Source organism: Fistularia commersonii, chromosome 10 (assembly GCF_037954325.1).
Source record: "Fistularia commersonii isolate RoL2024-O1a breed Wild chromosome 10, RoL_Fcom_v1.0, whole genome shotgun sequence".
In the NCBI taxonomy this organism is placed as follows: Eukaryota; Metazoa; Chordata; class Actinopteri; order Syngnathiformes; family Fistulariidae; genus Fistularia; species Fistularia commersonii.
In genome coordinates, this window is record NC_141293.1 from 14,103,616 (window position 1) to 14,126,579 (window position 22,964).

Here is a 22,964-nt window from a genome sequence, read left to right on the forward strand (position 1 = left end):
TTGGTGTGTGTGAAAGATGGTGTGCACATATGCGTGCACGTACCCAAACCCACACCCTGGGTGGTGATGGAGACTGACTCCGCCCCCTTTGACCTTCAACCTCCTGACCCCAAACAGCCAGTAGGCACTTTAACCTGAGCTGTCATATACCATATCCTGGAAGACACACACACGCACACACACACACACACACACACACACACACACACACACACACACACATGCATACAAACACACACACAACTATACAGAGACACTCGCATAACCATGTAAACACTAACACACTCAGACACAAAAATATATACACACACTCTTACAGACACAAACACTAACACACACTCGCAGACAAATAAACCCACAAACACGCGCACACAGAAAAAATACACACTCACAGACAAATAAACAGTCACACACACACAGACACACTAACACAGACACAATACTACATACAGACACACACACACATACATGCACACGTCACCAACACACGCAAACAGCCACACACAGAGGCACTCACACTCACCTAGACATGTAAACACAAACACATGCACAGAGACACACTAATACACAGACACTTCACCATACACACACACACATGGACAAACAAACATGAACACATAGACACACACAATCGCAGACTCACAGACAAATATACAGACACACACACACACTCATACATACACACACTCAGCCTTGATGCTTCTGTCAGGTTCTTTGATGACCAGGAAGCTGCAACATTAGGAGTGAATTGTAGGATTGTGTGTGTGTGTGTGTGTGTGTGTGTGTGTGTGTGTGTGGCAGTCAGAGATCAGCTGGTAGGACATGAATCTACACTCACGGAACATTCTCAGAAGTCCAGAACCCGGACGGTTTGTTCCACCAAACCTCTGAGAACACTCAGGGTTCTCCTGCTCCCCCACCAGATCAGGCCGATCGATCCGACAAGTAATCAATGGATGTAACGGAACCTGAGGAACTACAAAGATGAACCCTACTGAACATGTCCAGGAGGAGGTGAAGGGATGTGAAAACTCCAGAGGAGGAGCAGATGGTGGAGGTGGAAGAACATGATAGAAGGAGAAGTAGGATGGAAGTGAAGGGGGAGATGGAGGAATTTAAGAGCAGCGAAGGAGGAAGACGAGGAGATCACGGAGGAGGAGGAGGAGGAGGAGGGGTTCCTCTATTTCTCCTTGGTGTGTTTGTTGGTCTTTGAAGGACCTGGAACCACTTAGAGCTCTTCAACCGGGCCGACCTTCTGACCTTGAGGTTAAAAGCTCTGTGCTGAGTGGCGAGGAGTGCGGGTGGGTAAGGAGATGTCCAGCAGACCCAGCAAATTGTTTTCTGGGTGGAATCCCAGGAGGTCACGAGGGTGGTCACAATAAGAGCGTCCTACACAGGAAACATGCACTATTAAAGAGCAGCTTGTGGAGGCATTTGAGAGTAAAGGAGGTGCTGCTGTGAGGTCACCTGGCTGGAGCTTCTCCAGCCCTCATCTTCTCCTCCATCCCTCTGAGAGAGGGTTTCTTCTCATCCTCCTCCCCGATTGGTCCTCCTGCTCCATCCGTCTCCTCCTCCTTCTCCATCCACTGCTTCTGTGTGAGGGTCTGCAGAGCTCAGGCTGAGAGCAACCATCTCTAACAGAAACAAGCGACACACACACTCTCATCCATTAGTGCACATGGAAACACACAGAAATACTCGGGGTTCAGTCACCTGTAACAGGCCAAGCTCAGGAGCATCACGGCCCATTACACTGCCCGTGTGTGTGTGTGTGTGTGTGTGTGTGTGTGAAAGCCATTAGCTGTAATATATCCTTTCCTCAGTGTCTGCATTTGATCCCTGGTTTTTCTCCAGCTTGTTTGCTCTATGTGTGTGTGTGTGTGTGTGTGTGTGGTCCTGAAATGGAAGTAAGAGTTTGTTTAGCTTGTAACTCCTCTGTCCTCACCCAGACTGGGGCTCCTGTGTGTGTGTGTGTGCGCGTGTGAATTGCACTAAGTGCCCTTCTTAGAAGGAGCTGATGTCAAACTAGAACCTGCAGACACAGAGATCATAGAAATCCACTGACCTTGGACCCTTGTTCATTAACCCTATGAATCACCATATCTGGTTGCGTGTGTATGTGTATATATATATATATATGTGTGTGTGTGTGTGTGTGTGATATGAAGTCATGTCATGTGCTTGTGATGAAGAGGAGCATCAAACTGAAGATGTGCTCCTCCCGCTCCTCCCCCAGGCGTAGGCTCGTCCACAGTGGTGGTGTTCTCTGCCTTCCTGAATGGCCGCTACCCCCCCGCTGACCTGACGGGTGACATCACTGTGTCCTACAGTGCCCCCACAGGTAATTCGTGCACACACACACGCACGCACGCAAACACACACACTCACACACACACACAAACACATACACTCAATGTGGAACCTCACTCCGCCCACTGACATGTTATAAATCATATAAATCACATGCGTTGTGTCGGGGGGGAGGCTTGGAGCTGTACGTTTCCACGGTGATGAGATACACCCGGTTGTTTCCAGTGGACTGTTGACGGGGCCACGCCCTCCTCCCCCTTGTAAATCAGCGCTGCTCCGGAATCAAATCTGGGATTATTTCCTGCAACCACTGTGGCGCCAAGACCCAGAAGAGAAGATATAAATCTGGAGCGACAGTGAATGCAGCAGACTCACACACACACACACACACGCACACACACACACACACACACACACACGCTGGCAGGCCGCCGACACACCTGTGCCGCTTATTAACCCGCCATAAAGCAGGAGCCGCCCAGAAAGCCTGCTGACAGGGTTCAAGTGTGTATGTGTGTGTGTTTTTGACTGTGTGTGTGTGTGAAACGGGGATTAGGTCTCAGCGTAGGATTCAACGAGCCGTGGCTTTAACATAGCGTCAAAAAAAACACTGAAAATCTTTTATTTAAAATAATCTAGGACTGGGGGAAAATCTGAGAAAACTCTATACCCCTACCACTTTTAACTCCACCTCAATTTGCTAATTTGCTTATCTGGATTAACTGTGCCTGAATCTAGGCATCAGTTGAAATCCCACGCAACTCTGCTCGCCGCGGCGGCATGACGACTCTCACATAAGGGGCGGGGCCTTCTCTGAACCGGGATTATTTTCCATCTTGGACGTGGAGGGGCTTCACGTTTGTGGGTATCATCCAATGACTTGATCCGCAGTGGTGTTTTTTCCCCCCAGGGCCAGATTAGGGATTAATCCACTGCTTTTACCTTTGGGCACCTGCACCGTTGCTTGTCCCAGGGTGGGATTACTCAACCTCATAATCTGAGATTAGTTTGCGATTAGTTTCTGCCGAAATTTCGGGAGAAATTCATATTAGCAGTAAGGCCATCGGCGCTGCTGTTGGACTCGCCGGTTGCCGCGGCGACTCCTAGGTGGTGGCGAAAGTGGAAACAGTGAGGGATTAGCGACGGTTTTATTCTTTAAAAATAGATGTGAAGGAAACGACCTGACCTTTGTTTTATTGGACCCAAAACCCAAAGGTCAGGAGCTGACGGCCGCTCCTCCTCCCACGCACACACACACACACACACACACACACACACTTACAGACACACACACACACGCACACACACACACATCTGTTTCCAGCCCCGGCATGTTTCTGGAAGATCTTTCTTTCCACTGCAAACCAACAAAACCACTCTTTATTGCAAAATGTCAGAGGCTTCGATGTGTTCGGAGGAAATCCATGTGCACCTTGTTCGTGTTTTCACGATATTGTTCCCCTTGGATCCGTTCCCCAAGACCGTGGGAACCCCCCCCACACACACACACACCCCTCCCCACCAAATGTCTAAAGATGTTTGGACCTCTGGACCCCTTGTTGAACTTTATGTGATCCTAAATATAGCCGGAAACAGGAAGCTGGAGCAACTTGCGGCCTAGTGGTGAAGCAGGGGTACTGCAGGCAGGATCCTAGGATGGGAAGGGAGTAGGAGGATAGGATGGGAAATTTGGATCGAGGGGCATTATAGTGGTTATAACTCTGAAACTTTGATCTGTCAGTTAGCAGAGTTTAGCAGATTACACCTTGTCTAATCCCATCTAATCCCCACCTGCGAATGTCTCCTTTCCCACACCGGCCGGCCGACCTCCTCCGGCATTCGTACTTGTCAGACACCGCTGCGGGATTTCGAGACCTTTTTCCAGACCGTGAAGGGATTAACGAGAGGAGAAAATGGCAGTGACAGTCATCCCAGCAGAGGGATTATTGATTGTTGATTATTGCTTTGATTGATGACACACTTGCCTCGCCATGGAATGAAGCAGACGTTCAATCTGGCGCCATCTTTGCATCTCACCGGACGATCGGGGGCCAGTGGGTCATGTGACCCCAAGTGTCTTAGTCAGCTCGGGTTCCCATGGTGACATTGGAGAACTTTAAAAGTATTTTGAGCTTAGTTAGCCTAGCTTAGCTTCAAGAAATGCATATACATAGAAGTGTTATCCAGACGTATGTTGGACGAGATGATGCCCCCCCCATCCTTAAATGCCCCGTCGGTATGATAGGAATGTCTTCCTCCCTGCACCCCCCGTTTGGGGGGTGATTACCCCCCCGCCCCCGGCTACTGTGCCTCCTCTAAGCCCCACAAACGCCCTGACATTTAAGGAGGCCGCTTACTTCTTAATCCCTTCAAAAGAGCGCCAGCGTTGGTCACTGTTTGTCAGGAGCTTCCAGAGAATTTCATTAGTGCCCCCTAACCCCGACCCAGGATTCAAAAACACCCCGGTAACAGGCATCCCCGGCAACAAGAACCCCCCACACACTACATTTCTTCCAGAAGACGATATTATTTAATATATATTCTGTTTTAAACGTATGTATACCATACCTTTCAGAGTGGTTCAGTCAGAAATGAGCCGAGGCTCGTACTAAGGTCCTTGCAGCAAGAAGAGATCTCACTTTCCGCCCGGATCCCCGTCAGGAGAGGGTTCTCGCGCTGCAGTTTGCGAGAAACATTTTTTGGGAGATTAATTTCAAATCTTGTCCCATGAAAAACGAACAATGGCGCGTGGGACGGTAACTCCAGTCCATCACATAATAAGGGCGAACACTAGAAAGAGGAGAGGGAGAAAGAGAGTATTGATTTTGTCGTAGAGAGGGGTTCTCCTGTTCTGTGGTTCTCCAGTTCTCCTGCTCTTCTGTTCTCTGTTGGAGCAGCGTAGGTCTCGCTCTCGTCCCTGCTCTTAATTATAAAGAAAGCTCCTGGTTTATTGTTGGTATTATAAATGCTTGCAGTCATGAAACATTAACCTCCCCCTCTAATGGCTGCAGAGTCTCTCCATTACAGGGGGTTTCAGAGACAGGAAGGGCTGATTGAGCGTTGGCTCGCCGCCCGCCCAGGAGTGGCTACCGTCCCCCCCCCCACCTCTGCCGCCAGCGCCTTCCCGCTCCATTTCACGCGTCCGTTATCCCCCCCCACACACACACACACACACACACACACTCACAAACACACAGTGTAACACTGTAACGAATGGCAGCAATCCGGCGTAATGTGTGTGTGCATCCGGGGATCCACTGGGATCCGGATGTGAAACGTGGCCACGGCAAACCCAAACCCACCGTGGCTCCTCCCACTGGCTCCCCCCAGTCCTGTCAGCGATCGGTCCGATCCCGTCCTGTCAGCTGGAACAAGGTGTGGACCCTCAGAAAGGTTCGGTTCTAAGGCTAGAACCCGAGCCTGCCTGGGTACTCCATGTTCTCCTGCCTTGGTTCTCCAGACTCAGTCAGAAGGTTCATTGAAAATGTCTGCAGGTGTGAATGGGAGGGGAAATGGTTGGATGATTGACAGCTGGTAAGGTGAAGCCCCGCCCCTCAGCCCAGGGCCAGCTGCGATTGGCTGTAGCCTCGCTGTGACCCCATGAGAAGGGCGGGGGTTTGAGTCCTGTGTGTGTGTGTGTGTGTGTGTGTGTGTGTGTGTGTGTGCGCGCGCACGCACTCGGTCACTTGAACACACACCCCTGACCATCTGACTGTTTTCTTCTTCCTCTTCTCTCTGTCTTCCTCCTCTTCTCTGCAGACTTCAATCCTAAAGGTAAGCGTGTGGTCGGATGTAGATCTAGAAGGAACACACACACACACACACACACATACACACACACACCTACACACACAGGTAGATCAATACATTGGCTAATCATTTGCAAATACTAACCCTTTTCACGCTGGCAGTTTGAAACACACAAACACGTGCACATGAAGCTACATGTTCCCTTCACTCAGAACTCACACATTATAAAATCTATGCTGCATGCATTACACACACATATATATATACACACTATACACACACACACACACACACACACACACACACACACACACTACTGTATATACAGGAAGAGACTGCTGCCTACTGTTTATGTTCCTGTAACATGATACTTGGCAAGAGTCTGTATTCACACACTTGCACAGGCGCGTGCTTGTGCGCGCGCACACACACACACACACACACACACACACACACACACACACACACACACACACACACACACACTTCCTCAGTCTATGGAATAAGTAAATATCCATTTATCCCTTTCTACTCCGTGGAATCCACATTGAAGTTTCACCTGGAAAGCTGACAATTTCACAAATGCACACACACACACACACACACACACATGCAGACACATGTGCACGTATCTCGGCAGCACTGTTTGCAGTCGTCAGCCAGTGTTTGTTTTAGTCCGTCTGAGTTTGTGTGCTTTGATAGAGAGTAGGATGTTCTGTAATCTATAGTGGGCTTAGAGAGTCCCCACAGAAGTCCACACACACACACACACACTCTCGCACACACACACACGTGCACTCTCTCTGTTTCAGCTGTAAATTGTCTTCATATGCGGCGATTCCGGCCAAGTGCTTTCAGCGAACATGACTCGATCGTTTTTTTTTTAAATATATATTTAAGGCAGTTCTGTGATGACACAGGTGGGATGTTTTTTGGACCCCACTTCCATTTCCCCCCCACATGAACCACAGAGTCCCAAAGCAGGAAGTGGGAGTGTGAATCGTCCAATCAGCAGGGATGCGTGACCCCACCGTAGCGTGGAAGGCGCTCGTCTTGGACCCCTTTAATGTTCAGGCCAGGACCGGGTGATGTTCTTCCTCCTGCCACCTCTTTATCGTCTCCGTAGTGACGGGTGTGCTTGTGTGCGCACACACACACACACACACACACCCGAGGCTGACATCACTGCAGCTGTGCTAAGAAACCGATCCTGTACGTCGGTCCTCTTCTCAAATAAACCGTGGCCTCTCCCTCTCTATCTGCATGTTTCCCGCCAACACACACACTCACTATTGCGCACACACTCAAATAATCACTCAGAGTCCTGTGTATACAGTGGAGCTGCATCAGGGGTCAGGGGTCAGAGGTCAAGTGACTTCTGCTACAAACTGTAAATTTAAGTCGGAAACAGCCTCCACTTGAATATTTACAATGCGGTGGCCAAATGGAAGAACAAGGAGCTGCCGTGAGGTCCGCTTGTTGCCACGGCAGCACTGGGATGTCTCCGTCATCGTCACCGTGACGACCCCTGCAGGGGCTGGAAGTGATTACGCTGCGTCTGTTGAGGTCAAAAGGTCGAAGGGTCAGAGACACACAGCGATAGATGGAGCTCCTCGCCAACAGGGGTTGCCAGGGTTTGTATGTTGCCACGGCAACATCGAACCGTCCTTAGCTGCAGCGCCTGGAAGTGATTACGGTGCGTCGACACCGTCCAATCAGGCACTGCTGATGACATCATTGGCCGCCACCTCCAAGAGACGCAGCCCGGCTTTCCTGCAAGGTGGAGGCAGGAGGACCCGCAGGTCTGCCTGCTCACCACGCAGGTTGATTGACACCTGAAACTCAGAGGCAGAGGAAAGCAGCAAGCATTATGGGATGTCTGCTAGCATGTATTACCTGTCGCACAGTTTTGCGCAATTTTGGAAATAGACTTAGCCAGCTCCCCCCACACGTACACACACACATTTTCAATGAAATGGTCCAATCCAGACTAAAACTCTCTGAATCAGTGGTTCCCCCCCAACATATCTATAGGTTCTAATGAAAAGCAGCTGCCGTGGAACATTCCGGCGCTCGCTGTAAAACCACGCCGTGGAGGAACGAACGCCATGAAACTGTAGAAACACACACGCATGCACACACACACACACAACACATACACACACACAGGCAGGTAAAGTGTGCGTACGGATGGGTGTAACCGCAGCCTGGGAATGTAGGTGGAGCGGGAGAAGGTGAGATTTACTTGTGCGCGCACACACCCACACACACACACACACACACACACACATACACACACACAGTGGTAACGAGCAAATGGCGGTGCTAAGTTTGAGACGGAAAAATGTTTCCCATGGCCTTTCCCTGGCCCTGGCCCCCAGGCCGCCATCTCAGCCCCTCCCCCTGTCTTGGCTCCGCCCCCCAATATCATTCCTCCTCTCCCCCGTTCACCTGCCATGCAGATATCCTTGAAAATCTGTAAAAACCCAACAGCCCCTTCTAGGTTGTCAGATTTTAAAACTACAAATATGGTCGACCGGGTTCTCCTCTGTGGGGGAGCTACAAGAATCCCACTGCAGCCCAGGAAGATGGTCTCCTTGCAGATGGGTGGGTACACCTCCTGACCGGGACCCTCTGACATCTATGGACACCACGTTCCACCTGAGATACATGATCTGGCAGTCTACCCGCTCCTCTAGAGCAATGCAGATTCTCCAGAGACTTCCATTGGGCTGGAGGCTGCAGGTGCTACGTCTAGCAGGTCCGCGGGCGGCCATTTTGGGTCTTGGATGTTCCGTGGTTCCTCCATCCTGCTCCACCACGGCTTCTCCTCACACAGTCGAAGGTGTTCCTCAAAGTTCGATCGCTTCTGTCCGAGGAAACCCTTCATCTTGTTCTCCTCCAGACCTCCACCTGCCCCCGCTTCATGGAATCCCACCCAACTGAATTATTCATTCAATCAGTCGTCGTTACCATCGGCTGCAAGCCTGGAACCTCCTGCAATTAGGACCTCACCCCCTCCTCACCCCGCTGCTATTCCTCTTCCGCCAGCTCACGCTGTTTTACTTCCCTCCTCCGGCCTGTTCCCTCACTCACTCACTCTGGACCCCCCCACCCCCTCTCTGTTATTCTAGCTAAGCGTAGTTTTCTGCCAAGCTCAGCGCTGCTCCCACTGTGGACAAGGTTATAGTTGGCCCCCGTTCTACTCACTGTTTGTTCTCTCCTAGAACCCCCCTTCTCCCACTTCCCCTTCGGACCTGCCCCCCCCAGCACCCTTCTCCCCCCCCCGGTGTTGATGTTGAGTCTCCGGGCCTCGTAGCTCTCAGATACTCGCGTAATCCGACTATCTGCACTGTTGACTGTGCTAACAGATGTTAGCGCAGGAGCTGTTTGGAGAGAAAGCCCCGAGACGATGGGGTCCCCCCCGCCCCCAAAAAACCCCTTCCCCGGGTTGATTTGCCCTGAGGGACTGCAGCGGAGACGGGCGCCACTTCAAGGGGAGGGAAAGCAGGAAATGAGAGAAGTTCTCTGATTATTTTACACCCTGGCCGCCTTGGTTAGCACCGACACTTGTAATGTAGCGTTAGCCGGTGGCTGAATTCCGAAAATCATCTTCTCGTTTTCATTTAAAAAGCCGAAAGAAGAAGAAGAAGAAGAAGATCTTCTCGTTTTCATTTCAGTGGGAAACTGGAAGAGGAAGATGTGTTTAATTTGGCGGGACTGTAGCTTTTAATCTTTAAATCAAAGGGAAGTGCTCGCTTGTGGATGTTAGCTCCGCAGCTAAAGCTAAGAACATGGTGTTCGAGATGATTTTGTAAACTGGTTCTTCCCATTCCTACAGCCATCTTTACTCTGGGTCGGCTGCACCGGGAAGCTCGGAATCCTGCTACCACTTTCACTTCCTGTAATGGTGCCCGCCATTTTCACCTCCCACCATTTTGAATTTTTAAGTGTGTGTGTGTGTACTTCCCAGGAGTCCCGCGGGTTCTGCAGGCCCAGTTCAGTCTCCCTCTGGCGCTGGTGTGTGTTCCCTCCTCGCCAGCCAAAGCTGCCAAGTTCAAGATCACCATGGAAACCAACCAGCCACCTGTTGACCTCCGCGCCATCTTCCCAGGTGAGATGTTGCCATCACACACAGGGAACACGTTGTGCACATGCAGTCACACTGGCTCTCGCCATCATCCACTTCCATGTGTGTACGTGTATGTACGTGTGTGTGTGTGTGTGTGTGGGTGTGTGAGCGTCTCCTCAGCCCCGGTTATCTAACGATCAGCTCCCACCGGCAGCTCCGTAGTCTGAGTGGCGGCCCCGGTGTGTGTGTGGCGTCTTCTGCCCCTGCCTGTGTCTGCGCGCATGTGTGTGTGTGTCTCGGAGCGCGGCGGTTCTCGCTCGGCCTCGCCGGCATCCTGAATCGCGATAGCCTGCCATATCTGTCTTCATCGTCTTCCCTGTCTCTCCGCAGAGTTCTCCGCGAAAAGCGAAGATAAGGAGGGGAACAGCCTGGCCCTGCAGTTCCTGTCGGGAGCCAAGGTTACCCTGGTGGCGTCCAAGACCTCCCGTGAGTTTGACGGGCGCGGCCACGCTACCGAGGCTCCGCCCCCTCCCCAACAATTAGCACCTTCTTCGCAGCTCCTTCACAAAAAATGGCTCTGTCGGACAAATATACTGCAACCGTCCATCAGTAACTGTCTGCCTCTATGTGTGTGTACACGTGTGTGTGTGTGTGTCAGAGCGTTACCGCATCCAGAGTGACTCCTTCGAGGACATGTGGCTGGTGGCCAAGGAGCTGGTCCACAGGTTCGACCGCCACTTCTCCAAATTGGGCATCAGGGACTTCAAGAAGAGCTTCGGCGGGCCCATCCCCCTGCAGGACTACTTTCTGTCTGTAGATCACCACTTCCAGGTACACACACACACACGCACGCACAAACTATGATTGGCTTTACTCGTGATACATAAGAAATTCATGGGATCCACTCCACGCTCTTCCACTCCCACTTGACTCCGTCAAACATCCCATATTCATCCAAAGATTATGGGGTGGAAGCCTTGAGGGAGGAGGGAGGCTCCGCTTTGTATCTGCAGATCAATTAAAATGATGAAAGTCTTTAGAAAACTAAAGGTTTCTTCTGAAGACTTCACTCACCCTTTCATCAACTGATTTTGTGTGTGTGTGTGTGTGTGTGTGCGTGTGTGTGTTCAGCTACGCGTCAGTGCCCAGCAGTACCAGGACCTGCTGGCGGAGCGGGCGGTCCAGTTCAGGGCCATCCAGCGCCGCCTGCTGACCCGTTTCAAAGACAAGACGCCAGCGCCGTTGCAGAACCTGGACACGCTCCTGGACGCCACCTACACCCAGGTAGGACCGCTCGGCGATCTCTACGGTGATTGTCACCACGGGGAGAGGACGGACGGTGGGCGCAGCTCGGACTCGGACCCAGGTCCTCACTAGAGTTGAACGTATCCGTCAGCCGGCGGAGGCGGTGATGAATCGTCCGCACGTGGTTCTGGTTCTGCAGCTGAGGCGGGGGCGGGGGGAACGAGGGAAAGGCGGGGGAACCGCGGGGGAACGGCGTGAGAACGATGCTTTTCTTGGCGGCCGGACCAGCAGGGCGATGAGTCGTCTCTGGATCCTTTAGGTCGGGGTGATTTATGGTTCCGATACAGAGAACGCCACGCCGACGTCCACCTGACTTAAAACTCATCATCAATGTGATGAAGAACAACGGCTGTGCAGTCTGTGTGTCAGGAGCTCTGTGTGTGTGAGTGTGTGTCGTGCAATCTCTGACCAAGATGTCCTCCAGTTCTTGAGTAATGAGCTAGCAGTTGTATTTGCTACTGTTATGCTACTTATGATGCTAGCTGGTAGCAGCATATTCATTCATATTACATTATTACAAGTAATAATACTAGTTGTAATACTACCTCTGATGCTAGGTATGGTGTTAGTTATTATCGTATCTGTGATACTAGCTACAACACAAGCCAATATGCTTGTCAGGTTACTTGCTATGTTGCTAACCATGATGCTGTCACATTGCTAACTTTCATATTAGCTCTGCTGCTTCGCACGATAGGAGCTATGTAGGGTACTCGCTATATTGAGAGCCATGGTGCTCCCATATTACTAGCTTTATTATTAGTGCCGTTGCTTGATGTGATACTAGCTATGTTGCTAACCGATATGCTAAGTAGGTTACGAGCTATGTGGAGAGCCATGACGCTATCACATGACTAGCTTTTATATTAGCTCTGTTGTTTACCGTGATACGAGGTATGATGCTAGCCATACTGTTGTCAGGTTACTTGCCTTGATATTAGCCACGTTGTTCACCATGATACTAGTTATCTAACTTACTGTGATGCTAGCCATGATGACAGATAGGTTGCTATCCATGGTGCTGGTTACCGTTTTAGCCATGATGCTAGCCGTGTTGCTAGCTATGACCTAACGTGCGTGCCTGTGAAAATGATCCCCCTGCGAACGCCCACAGAACCGCGAGAACTCCAAACAGTCCTCGGGGTCCGTGTTTTATGGGATGTTGTGTTTGTTCTCTTGCGGGAGAATCTGCTTTTCATCATCCTCCGCTTGCATCTCATCCGCTGCCGCCCGGCGTCCCGGCGCTGCTCGCCGTCCGCATGACGGACACGCCGTTTCCCTGGTGGAGGAAACGCTTGATTGATGCCCTGGATCCGGGTTCTGTTGGACTCCAGCGGAGACCCTTCGGCGTGCAGAAGCACCACATATTTCACCCAGATATCCCTGTCTGCCTGGAAGAAAAAAAAGAAGAAAAGAAACATAAAACCCTCCGGGCAGAGTGCGAGGACGTGACGGGGCCAGGAGGACCGCTTACCTGTTGCCACAGCAACACACATATCCCGAGTCTCGAGGAGTGAAAAATCACCTCCAAGAGTCAAACTCTCTTTTCTCTCTCTCAATAACTCACTCGCTTAACTTACACTCCCCTGTCTCTCTCTCTCTCTCTCTCTTTCTCTCTCTCTCTCTCTCTCTCTCACTTACTTGCTCGCGCGCACTCTCCATCACACACACACACACACACACGTGCGCGCACACACATACACGGTGTTGACGTGTTTGCGTAGATTTACAGTGTGAGAGCTGTATTCTGATGATTTATGGACTTCCTGTCTTAAGGTGATTAGCTGTGAGCTCACACCCTGTTGCACACGCGCACACACACACACACACACACACACAAATGCACGCGTGCACTAACACACACTCTCATGTGTAATTAAACTAGCACCAACTTTTATCTGTTGAAACATACATGACTTCATTCTATGTGTGTGTGTGTGTGTGTGTGTGTGCCTGCGTGTGCATGTGGCTGTGCGTGTGTGTGTGTGCGTGTGTGGTTGCCGTGGCTGTGGTCCGTGTCGAGCTGGTTTTCAAAAACAAAGCAGCTATTAAGCTTTTGTTTCACCCTTTCTTTAACTTTGACTTATGGGAGGGTGTAACTGCATCTGCACTCGGTGATTTTGTGTGTGTGTGTGTGTGTGTGTGTGTGATGCAGGCAGATAGTATATGTGTCTTCTTGTTAGCGTAGCGAGGCCATGCTACGTCATGGCGTCATTGCTGTGCACCCTGTGATCAGTGAGGAGCAGCACGCTCATGTCATTCAACACACACTTATATAAGGGGTCAAAGGTCGGGGCGTCCTGGCTGCCCCCTTGGGCTCGTGTCTCCCTTCTCATTTGGACTTCAGGATGAAACGCTGAAATCACTCAGACTTTTGTTTTTTTTTTTCTTTCCACTCCGTTTGATCTTCGACCGTAAATAGTTTGATTTTTTTGGAATCATGGATGTTTTTTTATTTTTTTCATTTTAAGTATTTATACTTAATGACTTGGTGAAGATTTAATGAATTATTTGTTTGTTTATTTACACCTTTGGCTCAAAACAGACCTCAGTAGCCGTCAAACAGAGTTCTATTCATCAACTGTATCAGAATCAGAAAAATATTTATTTCTCCCAGAGGAGCAGTAGGGAGGGGTACATGGGGGAACAGCATCAAATTGTGAACATAGATAAATATATGGGTAAATATATATATATAATATGGGTATAATACATTTCTGTGCAGAATTGTGCCAAATGTACCATTGGTAATAGACTATGAAGTAAGCTCTGCATTTACATAATAAGCATTTGCATGCGCCCTGCATGTATGTAATGAATATATCAGGCTCGCCACTGAGCCACGCCACGTCCCCTTCCGGGTTTTTAAACCCAAACCAAGATTTACAATTTGCGTTCTTTGGGGTTTTCTAACACTTGGCATTAGGGGCTGGTATGGCAATGAGGGGTTTGCTGTGTTGCTGGGAATTGAGGAGTTGGGCGGCTCTGGGGACACGGGTTGCCCTTCTCTGGGTTTTGCAGGCGGGGCAACCGAGTCTGCGACCCGATGGGAGGCACTCGAAGGCCGGGTGTAAGATGTGGAACTGATCTGCGAGGCTTTTTCCCACATCTTGCACGGCTAAGAATGGGGGCTTCAGAGCCAATCACAGCTGTCGCTGCCATGAGGAGCTGGGCTTAACCAGGGAGCTTCAGCTGTCAATCTCAGTCTTCAGTGAACCTACTGGTTTTGGATTGTGGGAGGAAGACCGAAAACCTAGAACAATGACAACCAAGACACGTCCTGGAAATCTGATACCCGGTAACTCGTCACCCGCCGCCGATCTGGTCTGTCTAGCTATCAGAACCAGATCTTTTTCTGCTGTCACTCCTGTCCATCACTGCCTCCCTCTTCTCACACACACACATACACACACACACTCTCTCTCCCCGTCCGTCTGCCTTGCTTCCCGCCATCGGGCGGCTGGTGTGCGGGAAGTTTCGGACACATTATACACCGTGAAATGTATCCAAGACGCCATAATGGAGAGTATCGACGGCCGGTCGGAAGAGTGATGAGCATGCACAATTAATAATTCATGGCGGCCGGGGGGGGCGGAGAGGTTGGGGGAGAGGGGACTGAGTCAGGAGTCAACTTCACTGTGGGAAGGTGAAGAAGAGGAGGGAAAACCGGAATGCAAAGTGTGTGTGGAGAACATGGGGGGAACCCAGGAAGTGAAACTGAGGCAGGAGAGCATGGAGACGCCCTGGAAATGCCATTATTTCCCTGCAATTCCTCAGTAGTTATTGATCGTGGCCACCAATCACCAGCAACCACCTGAAGAGCCGGTTCTGTGAGGACGAGGACGGAGGTGGTCTTGAGGAGGGCTCACTTCTCGCGGGTTCTCCCCCCCCGAGGAACCACAGAGTTCTCCCCCTCACCTCGACGCCCATTGTTACCTCTGTCACATCATCACCCAGCCTGCCAGTGGCGACAGGCCAGACGGTGTTTACCTGAGGCGGCGGTGGCGGCGCCCGTGCGGCCGTCCCAGCGCTGTTCGCAGCGCAGGAATGTGCGGCCAATCAGGAATGCCAGTGAAGCAGGCACCTCTTTCATTTGGAACGTCTGCGCCGCGCATTTTCTGCATCAATCTTACCCGATCGGTGTGTGTGTGTGTGTGTGTGTGTCCGGGGTCCGGGGGGGGGGGGGACCCCTTCGTTAGTGGTGTGTGGTGTGTGCCGCATGCGTCGCCGCCCCGCGCCCAGATAAGAGCGGCCTGGGCCGGAGGATAATATTTCCATTGTTCACGCTGCCTTTATGGCCCGATATTTTATTCATGAATTCCTGAGAGCCGGCCAGTGTGTGTGTGTGTGTGTGCTTTTTCATCCGCGAGCGCGCTCCGTTAGCACTGCTAGCGGAGCGCAGTGGCTGCATTCCAAAATACACCCGATGTTTGAACCCTTTGACCGGCCGCCACTTCTTGATGGATGAGGCCGCGGATGAAGTGGGACCCATGAATGATTGTTTGTAACGTGTCGGACACCAGCCCCCCCCCACCACCACCACCTTTAAAAAGCCATCAGTCATGGCGGCCCCTGTGTTTTACACTCTCCCCTCTAACTGGCGTTTGATGAATCTGCAGCGGGTTCACATGACACTCGCCAGGTGAAGGTGGGGGGCGTGGGACCAAGGGGGGGCGTGGGGGGGCTGTCACTCACAGGCATAAAAACTCGCTCAAAAATGAGTTTGTGGAAATGGAGTTGGGGGGGGTTCCATAAATATTTTCCCCGCCGCTGCAGCGTCCGCCGTTTGTTAGTGTTAGCATTAGCGGCGGACTAGCCTGTACGGCTGTCTGGTGGCCGGGGCCTCGGCTTCCCTGTAATTACCAGTTCAAACGCTGGGAGGAGGGAGGGGTGGGTAGGTGTGTGTGTGTGGGGGGGGGGGGGTTGTGCTGAGTGACAGGGTGAGTGACGGGCCGGCGCGGGCCCCAGGGGGCCCCTAATGGAGGCCTCTGGGAGACAGCGGCTGATTTATCCAGCCCTCAAATGGAGCAATGGGCACGGCGGAACACAGATCCCACTGTGGAGACCCGGACCTCCACCGGGACACCCCACAGAGTGTGTGTGTGTGTGTGTGTGTGTGTGTGTGTGTGTGTGTGTGTGTGTGTGTGTGTTGTGTGTGTGTGTGTGTGTGTGTGCGCTCGTGTTTCATCTGGCCATTTATGTGTTTTCTCATTCAGAGCTGTTTGTTTTTGGTGATGTGTCCTTCAAGAGTGTGTGTGTGTGTGTGTGTGTGTGTGTGTGGAGACCCACACCAGGGGGACCATGGAGCTGGACCGGTCAGTCGTGGTTCTGGTCCTGGTTCAGGTCTGGACAGGAAGTGCACAGTCTGGATTAGGGGATTGCTAGAAGCACCTTCCACGCACACTGATGTTTTGGTGAGGAGGAACCCAGAGCACGGAAACACACACACACACACACACACACACACACACACACACACACATACACTATCATCCGTAAAGCAATGCACTTGATATGTCTTTGATTATAAAATCCTTGCCAGGCTAAGCCCTGCCTCTTGGTAACAGGAAGTAGAAATATATTTCTATAATATTTTGTAGGGTAATAGGTATTATAGATAAATATGAATAATAACAATCATAATGCAATATGTTGGAAATTGGAGATGGAGAGACGTTCGTTTGAACAGTGCAGTCAGGGAGATGTCACACACACACACACACACACACACACACACACACACACACACACTCCTGAAAAAGTAAGTGTGCACACACACAAATATCAGGAAACCTCCCTAGACCACTGCTTTCTGATGTTTTTACACATCTAGTCTGGCTTCATTCAGCATGTGTGTGTGTGTGTGTGTGTGTGTGTTTGTGCGTGTGTGCATGCGTGTATGTGTGTGAATGGCAGGCTCTCCGGCGCAGTGCGTTTGTGTATCAGATTAAAGTGTCGATTGGAGCCAAGAAACTTCCTCTCTGTTGTCTCCACACACACACACCTACACACACACACACACACGCACAAACACACACACACACTCAGTATCACTCAGCAGCATGAAAGACAGCCCCTCATTGATAAGACAGTCAGGACTCAAAAAGCCCGTCCAAGAGAAAACACACCAGACCACCATTGCTTCATTCAGAGAGAGAGAAAGAGAGAGTGTGTGTGTGTGTGTGTGTGTGTGTGTGTGTGTGCGCGCGCGCACGCAATGTTGTTGGGGGGGGGATTGCCTCCCAGACAAAGTCTTTGGCCAATTTTATCTCCTGACGAAGAACCACACCAAAAGCTCACCTAGCTTCACACACACATACACACACACACACACACACACACACATACACACACACACACACACACACACACACACACACACACACACACACACACACACACACACACACGCACGCACACACACACACACACACACACACACACACACACTCTCTGGGATACCGTTGCCAGGTGTTTGCCTTAAGGCAGGTTAGTCATCAGATCGGAGGTCTCTATCCCACAAGTTGGACCTTGGGTCATCTCCATGTACGACGCTCAGATCTTCACCCATCAGGTTCCTTCACCAGCCGACCCATGAGACTCATCATCACAGATTCTTCCACCAGAGGAACATGAACCTGCTGGAACTGCAACGTCACCTCCATTGAACCACCAGGGAGGGACGTTCTCGAAATCCATTATCTCTGACCAGAACCTGGACCTCTGACCAGAAGCTGCACCTCTGGCCAGAGCTTGAACCTCTTGCCAAATCCATGAACTCTGAGCAGAACTTGGATTTCTGACTAGTACCTGGACCTGCTACCAAAACCTGGACCTCTGACCAGATCCCAGACCTCTGTTGAGAACCTTGAGCTCTGACCAAACCCTGGACCTCTGACCACAACATTGACTACAGAAGACTGGATCTCAGACCTTGTGCCAATTCCTGCACCTCCTTCCAGAACCTGGACCGATAACCTGCATGGACCTGAGATGGTTCAGGAGGCTCAAGTTCAGAGGCTTCTTCCTCATCTGTCATCTTGGACCAGATGTTTCTCCTGAAGACCCCGGGTTCTTCTGCGGTGACACGGCCTTTAGAAAAACGCTGTGTGATGGTCGACTTTATTTCCGGGTCCGGAACCTGCGGTACCCAGGAGATGAACGAACAAAGGAGGATGAAACATCTGTGATTGCCTTCATCGGCCAGACAGAAGACCTGCCAGAGGAGTTCTTCTTCATCGGAGGTGGAGCTGGACGGGCTTCATGGGGGGCGAAGGGGAGGAGTTAAAAGGACCCTCTGATGTCCCGGATCTCAAAGACGCCACGAGTCGAATTCGGAGACGAAACAATCAAACGGCGGAAGATGAAGAGACGGCGATATGAAAAGAGACGTGATTGACGGCGGCCGAAGGCCCGCCCCTTCCTGTCCTCTGATCCCACCAGCCAATCAAAGAGCCAGTCACACTTTTATCCTCTTCTTTTTACTTCTAACGTCCCCCCTTTCAGTTCTCATTGATCTGCTCCCTGCCGTCTGGGAACGAGTTGGGGGTCGGGTGCGGGGGGCCAGGAAACACGTGGACCAGATCTTGACGGTCCACCGGAGAACCGGAAGGAGAACAGGATCACTCAAAGAGGAAACAAAACAAAGGGATGGATGAAGAAGAGGTGATGGAGATGCAAACAACTCAAGTGTTCTGGGATGGAAGGAGATGGAAGATGAAGAGGGAGAAAAGCTGACGAGAACCGAGAAAAGAAAAAATGAATGAATCAGTAAAAGCGAATGTCTGGCGGTCCCTTTAATCAGAGCGGAGAACCTGGCGGAGCCTCTCCCAGCAGGCCCTGCTCCTCGCCGCCTCCCAGGGAGGTTTAATAAGTTTCTCCACGCTCAGACCAGATCAAAAGCTCAAAGACTTTTTTCATCTCTCTCCGATTTAATTAAAGCGTTCCACTCGGGCGGAGGTTCTCCAGGCTGCAGCGCCAACTGCTGGGGAACCGAGGGAGAACCTCTGAGGCGTGTCAGGGCTTTCAGCCAAAGTCATCCTCTTTGCAGACGACAGGCTGGTTTCTTTCAATTTTTAGGAGACGACAAAAGAGGTTCTTGGACGGGGAAGAAACGACAGAGGCTGGACATGGTTCTTCAGCGGGTGAGCTGGGTTCTCTACCTCCGCAGTTTGGATAGCATCTCAAGAACTTCATATTATGGTGTTTGGCTTTGGCGGAACGATGTCACTTCCTGTGTTGGACCAAAGATCAGCATCTAGAAACATAGGGAACAACTTTCTTTGATCCTTTTTAACTTCAAACTTCAGAACTTTCTTCTGAGCATCTCATGACTGAGCTTCATCTTTTATTGTCCTTCAATTCCTGTCTTCAAGAAAGACAAAGGAGTACTCCAATAAGAGCATGTATAGGTGCGCTTCTACCTGGAGGAACTTGGGCCTCTCTGTTCTGTCTTTTTGTTTTCCTTCCGGTTCCGCAGAGATGGTCTCCTGTCTCGGTTCCCTCCATGTTCTCCGACCTGGTTCTCCAGGCTCTCTACCTCAAAGGAACCGGAGAGATCGATGCCATATCCATGGCAACAGAACTCAGAAGGCTAAAGTGTCATCACAGAGAACAAGAGTGTGCAAATATACCGTGTTGGATTGTCTGTCCACAGTTAGCACAGGCTGGATGAAGATGAAGCTTTGAGGTTCAAGAACCAAGACTGGATGTTGGTTCTCAGGTTGATTCCTAAACTTCTAGCGCAGAACCCACCGTCACCGTGTTAAAATAATAATCTATCAGTCCCCATGGGGAAATTAGTTCTCTGCAATTAACTTATCATGGATGAACCATGAGCAGTAGTCTGCCGTCCACCAGCCCCAGGGGAGCAGTTTGGGGTTCAGTGTCTTTCTCAATAGCGCTTCGACACACTAGGGGAAGCCGGGAATCGAACCAGGAATGTTCGGTTCCAAACACGATTGCTCTACCTCCTGTTCCAAGCCGCCTCCTGCGCCACACTGTAAACATTGCAGCAGGAGAAAAGCTGGCAGGTCTTTTCCTGCAGAACATCAGACACGGGTCCAGAGACACGGCTGTGGCTAATGGATTATAGACAGGGGGAGGCGGGAGCTAAGGGGGAGCGAGGAGGGAGCAGAGGATGAAACAGCCGTTTATATCAAAACATAAACGTCTCTCAAGGAGCGTGGAAACATTGGCGGTGAGGACTTCCTGCGTGACCAACATGGCCGCCTCCGTGAAAAGAAACAAACTCCGGGATTAGCACTAGCATTAGCTCTGACCTCAAGGGGGCGCCCAGAACTCCCCAACTCAACCAGGCAGCACATGGTGTGTGTGTATATTTGCACGTGCTCGTGTGTCTATGATTGCGTTTGGGTGTGTGCGTATGTATGTATGTACATGTGTGTGTGTCTGTCTGTCTGTGTGTGTATATGGGTACATTTGCATGTGTGTGTGTGAGAGTGTATTTCCATGCAAACAATGGGTGATTTGTGTAAAGACACATATTTACTCTGTAATCAGCTTGTGGGTGCATGTGCATATGTGTGTGTGAGTGTGTGTGTGTGTAGGTGAGTGAGTGTGTGCTTGCGCTACTAGATGAGGATATTTATCTAGTTGCAGTGAATTCCCAGAGTTCTCCTCATTTTTCCTCTCTCTCTCTTTCTTCCTCTCCTCCGCTCTTCAATGGAGGCCATTGAGAGAAAAGCAAACAGACATGGCGGGGGCGACACACGCGCGCACACACACACACACACACACACACACACATATACTATCAGGTACACTCACACACCCAGCAAAAAAGGGTGTGTTTGTGGGTACGACTTATTTACCGCAAGTTTTCTTTGTCGCTTATGTTCATGATTATGAAAGTGTGTGTTGTCTGCCGAGATATGCTTGTACACTGAAGGGTGTGTGGTCAACGAACGTGATCTGTGTGTCTTTGTGTGTGTGTTAGTATGTTAGTCATATGCTAACTTTAGCTCTGATCACGTTAGCCCCTGTTGGTTTTGATCTGGGCTCTTCCAGTCGCAGGTTCATGGAATGTTGGCTCAGCCCTCCAGAGCTCCTTAGCTCCAAATTAGTGTCGTTTTCACTGGGACCACAACCAAAACCATCACCTCAGACCTGGCCTGTGTGTGTGTGTGTGTGTGTGTGTGTGTGTGTGTGTGTGTGTGTGTGTGTGTGTGTGTGTGTGTGTGTGTGTGTGTGTGTGTGTGTGTGTGTGTGTGCGCGCGCGCTTGTCTCAGGTCTCCCTAGTCTGGACTGCATCAAGTGTGTGGTTCACTATTGGGCTGCAGGGACGCCATATGTAAGCAGTGTGTGTGTGTGTGTGTGTTTGTGTGTATATTACATTTTGGGAAAGTCCTGTAAGCTCCCGTCGCACTCCGTCAGAAGAAAAGCATTCTTTATTTTCAGCAGCTCATCTTCATCCTACGACGCAAATATGTGGAAATCCAGGAGCGTCAGAGCTGGTCACGGGTTCGTGGTCGGCGGCGGGTTTTCAATGGAAACCAGAGCTCAGAATCACACACACCGGTCGCAGCGGACGGCGGCGGAGGAACTGCAAACACACAAACCTCTGGAGCTTCGATTGAACGACTTCAAGGTCTTAACATGTCCAAATTGAGAAATGGCGTCGTAATGGTGTGTGTGTGTGTGTGTGTGTGTGTGTGTGTGTTTGCATGTGTTCTCCATGCTCCTCTCCAAACATCACGTTCCATCAACCTAGTAGACCTATTATGCGTTCAATCTCCAGAAACAATATGGTGGCTGCAAAGGAGACACAGATTGTACAATGAGGCGTTCAGGTTCCTCTGGACTTTCTGGTTTCAAAGGAGAACCTGGAGGGGTTCTGCTGTCTGAGAATCATCTTCTCAGACATTGCTGAATGTGCCTCCTGTGTCTCCGGGTTCCACCAGCAGAAACCCTGCAGGCCCCGTGGCTGACGGCTTGGAAACCTGGACAATTTTAAAACCCGAAGTTTGATGGAACCTGCTGTTTCAGTGAAGACATGGTGCTACATGCTGGAACCCTTTGCAACATTGTGTGTATATGTGAGTGTGTGTGTGGTTGTGTGCGCACATACGTGCACATACCGGCACATGCCTCATACGTTCATCTTTAGAAATGGACACGAGCATGAAAGTGGCTGCACATTTTTGCTGCAACCTTGTGCGTGCACACATTAGCCTACACATGCTGCATGCATTCATCCTTATATCTGACACATGCATGAAAATTTGTGTGTGTGTGTGATGCCCTGGAGTTCAGTGTGAGCTGCTAATGATCGGCCAGCGTGTGTGTGTGTGTGTGTGTGTGTATGCCTGCGCATGTTAACCTACACATGCTACAAGCGTTTTTTAGAAATGGACACGTGCATGTAAATGTCTGCACATTTTTGCTACAACCTGATGTTTGTGTATGTGCACACGCGTGCATTCTGTGCTTGTGTGTTTGTGTGAGTGCACATGCTCGCGCACATACAGGCATATATTCATCCTCTGAAACACATGCATGAAATTGT

At 50.6% G+C, this 22,964-nt stretch overlaps 1 protein-coding gene across 4 annotated transcripts in view; it reads left to right on the forward strand.

Moving 5' to 3' along the window:
• bbs9 (Bardet-Biedl syndrome 9) overlaps positions 1-22,964 on the forward strand; it is a 103,165-nt gene that overhangs the window by 26,848 nt on the left and 53,353 nt on the right. For 3 of the 4 annotated variants that reach the window (XM_086153869.1, XM_086153868.1, XM_086153872.1), the window contains 6 exons: positions 2,237-2,341; positions 6,070-6,084; positions 10,034-10,174; positions 10,523-10,618; positions 10,791-10,963; positions 11,264-11,416. In XM_086153869.1, coding sequence (XP_086009995.1) covers positions 2,237-2,341; positions 6,070-6,084; positions 10,034-10,174; positions 10,523-10,618; positions 10,791-10,963; positions 11,264-11,416 — 683 coding nt within the window. The remainder of the gene's footprint in view (positions 1-2,236; positions 2,342-6,069; positions 6,085-10,033; positions 10,175-10,522; positions 10,619-10,790; positions 10,964-11,263; positions 11,417-22,964) is intronic. The other variant, XM_086153870.1, reaches the window with a different exon arrangement.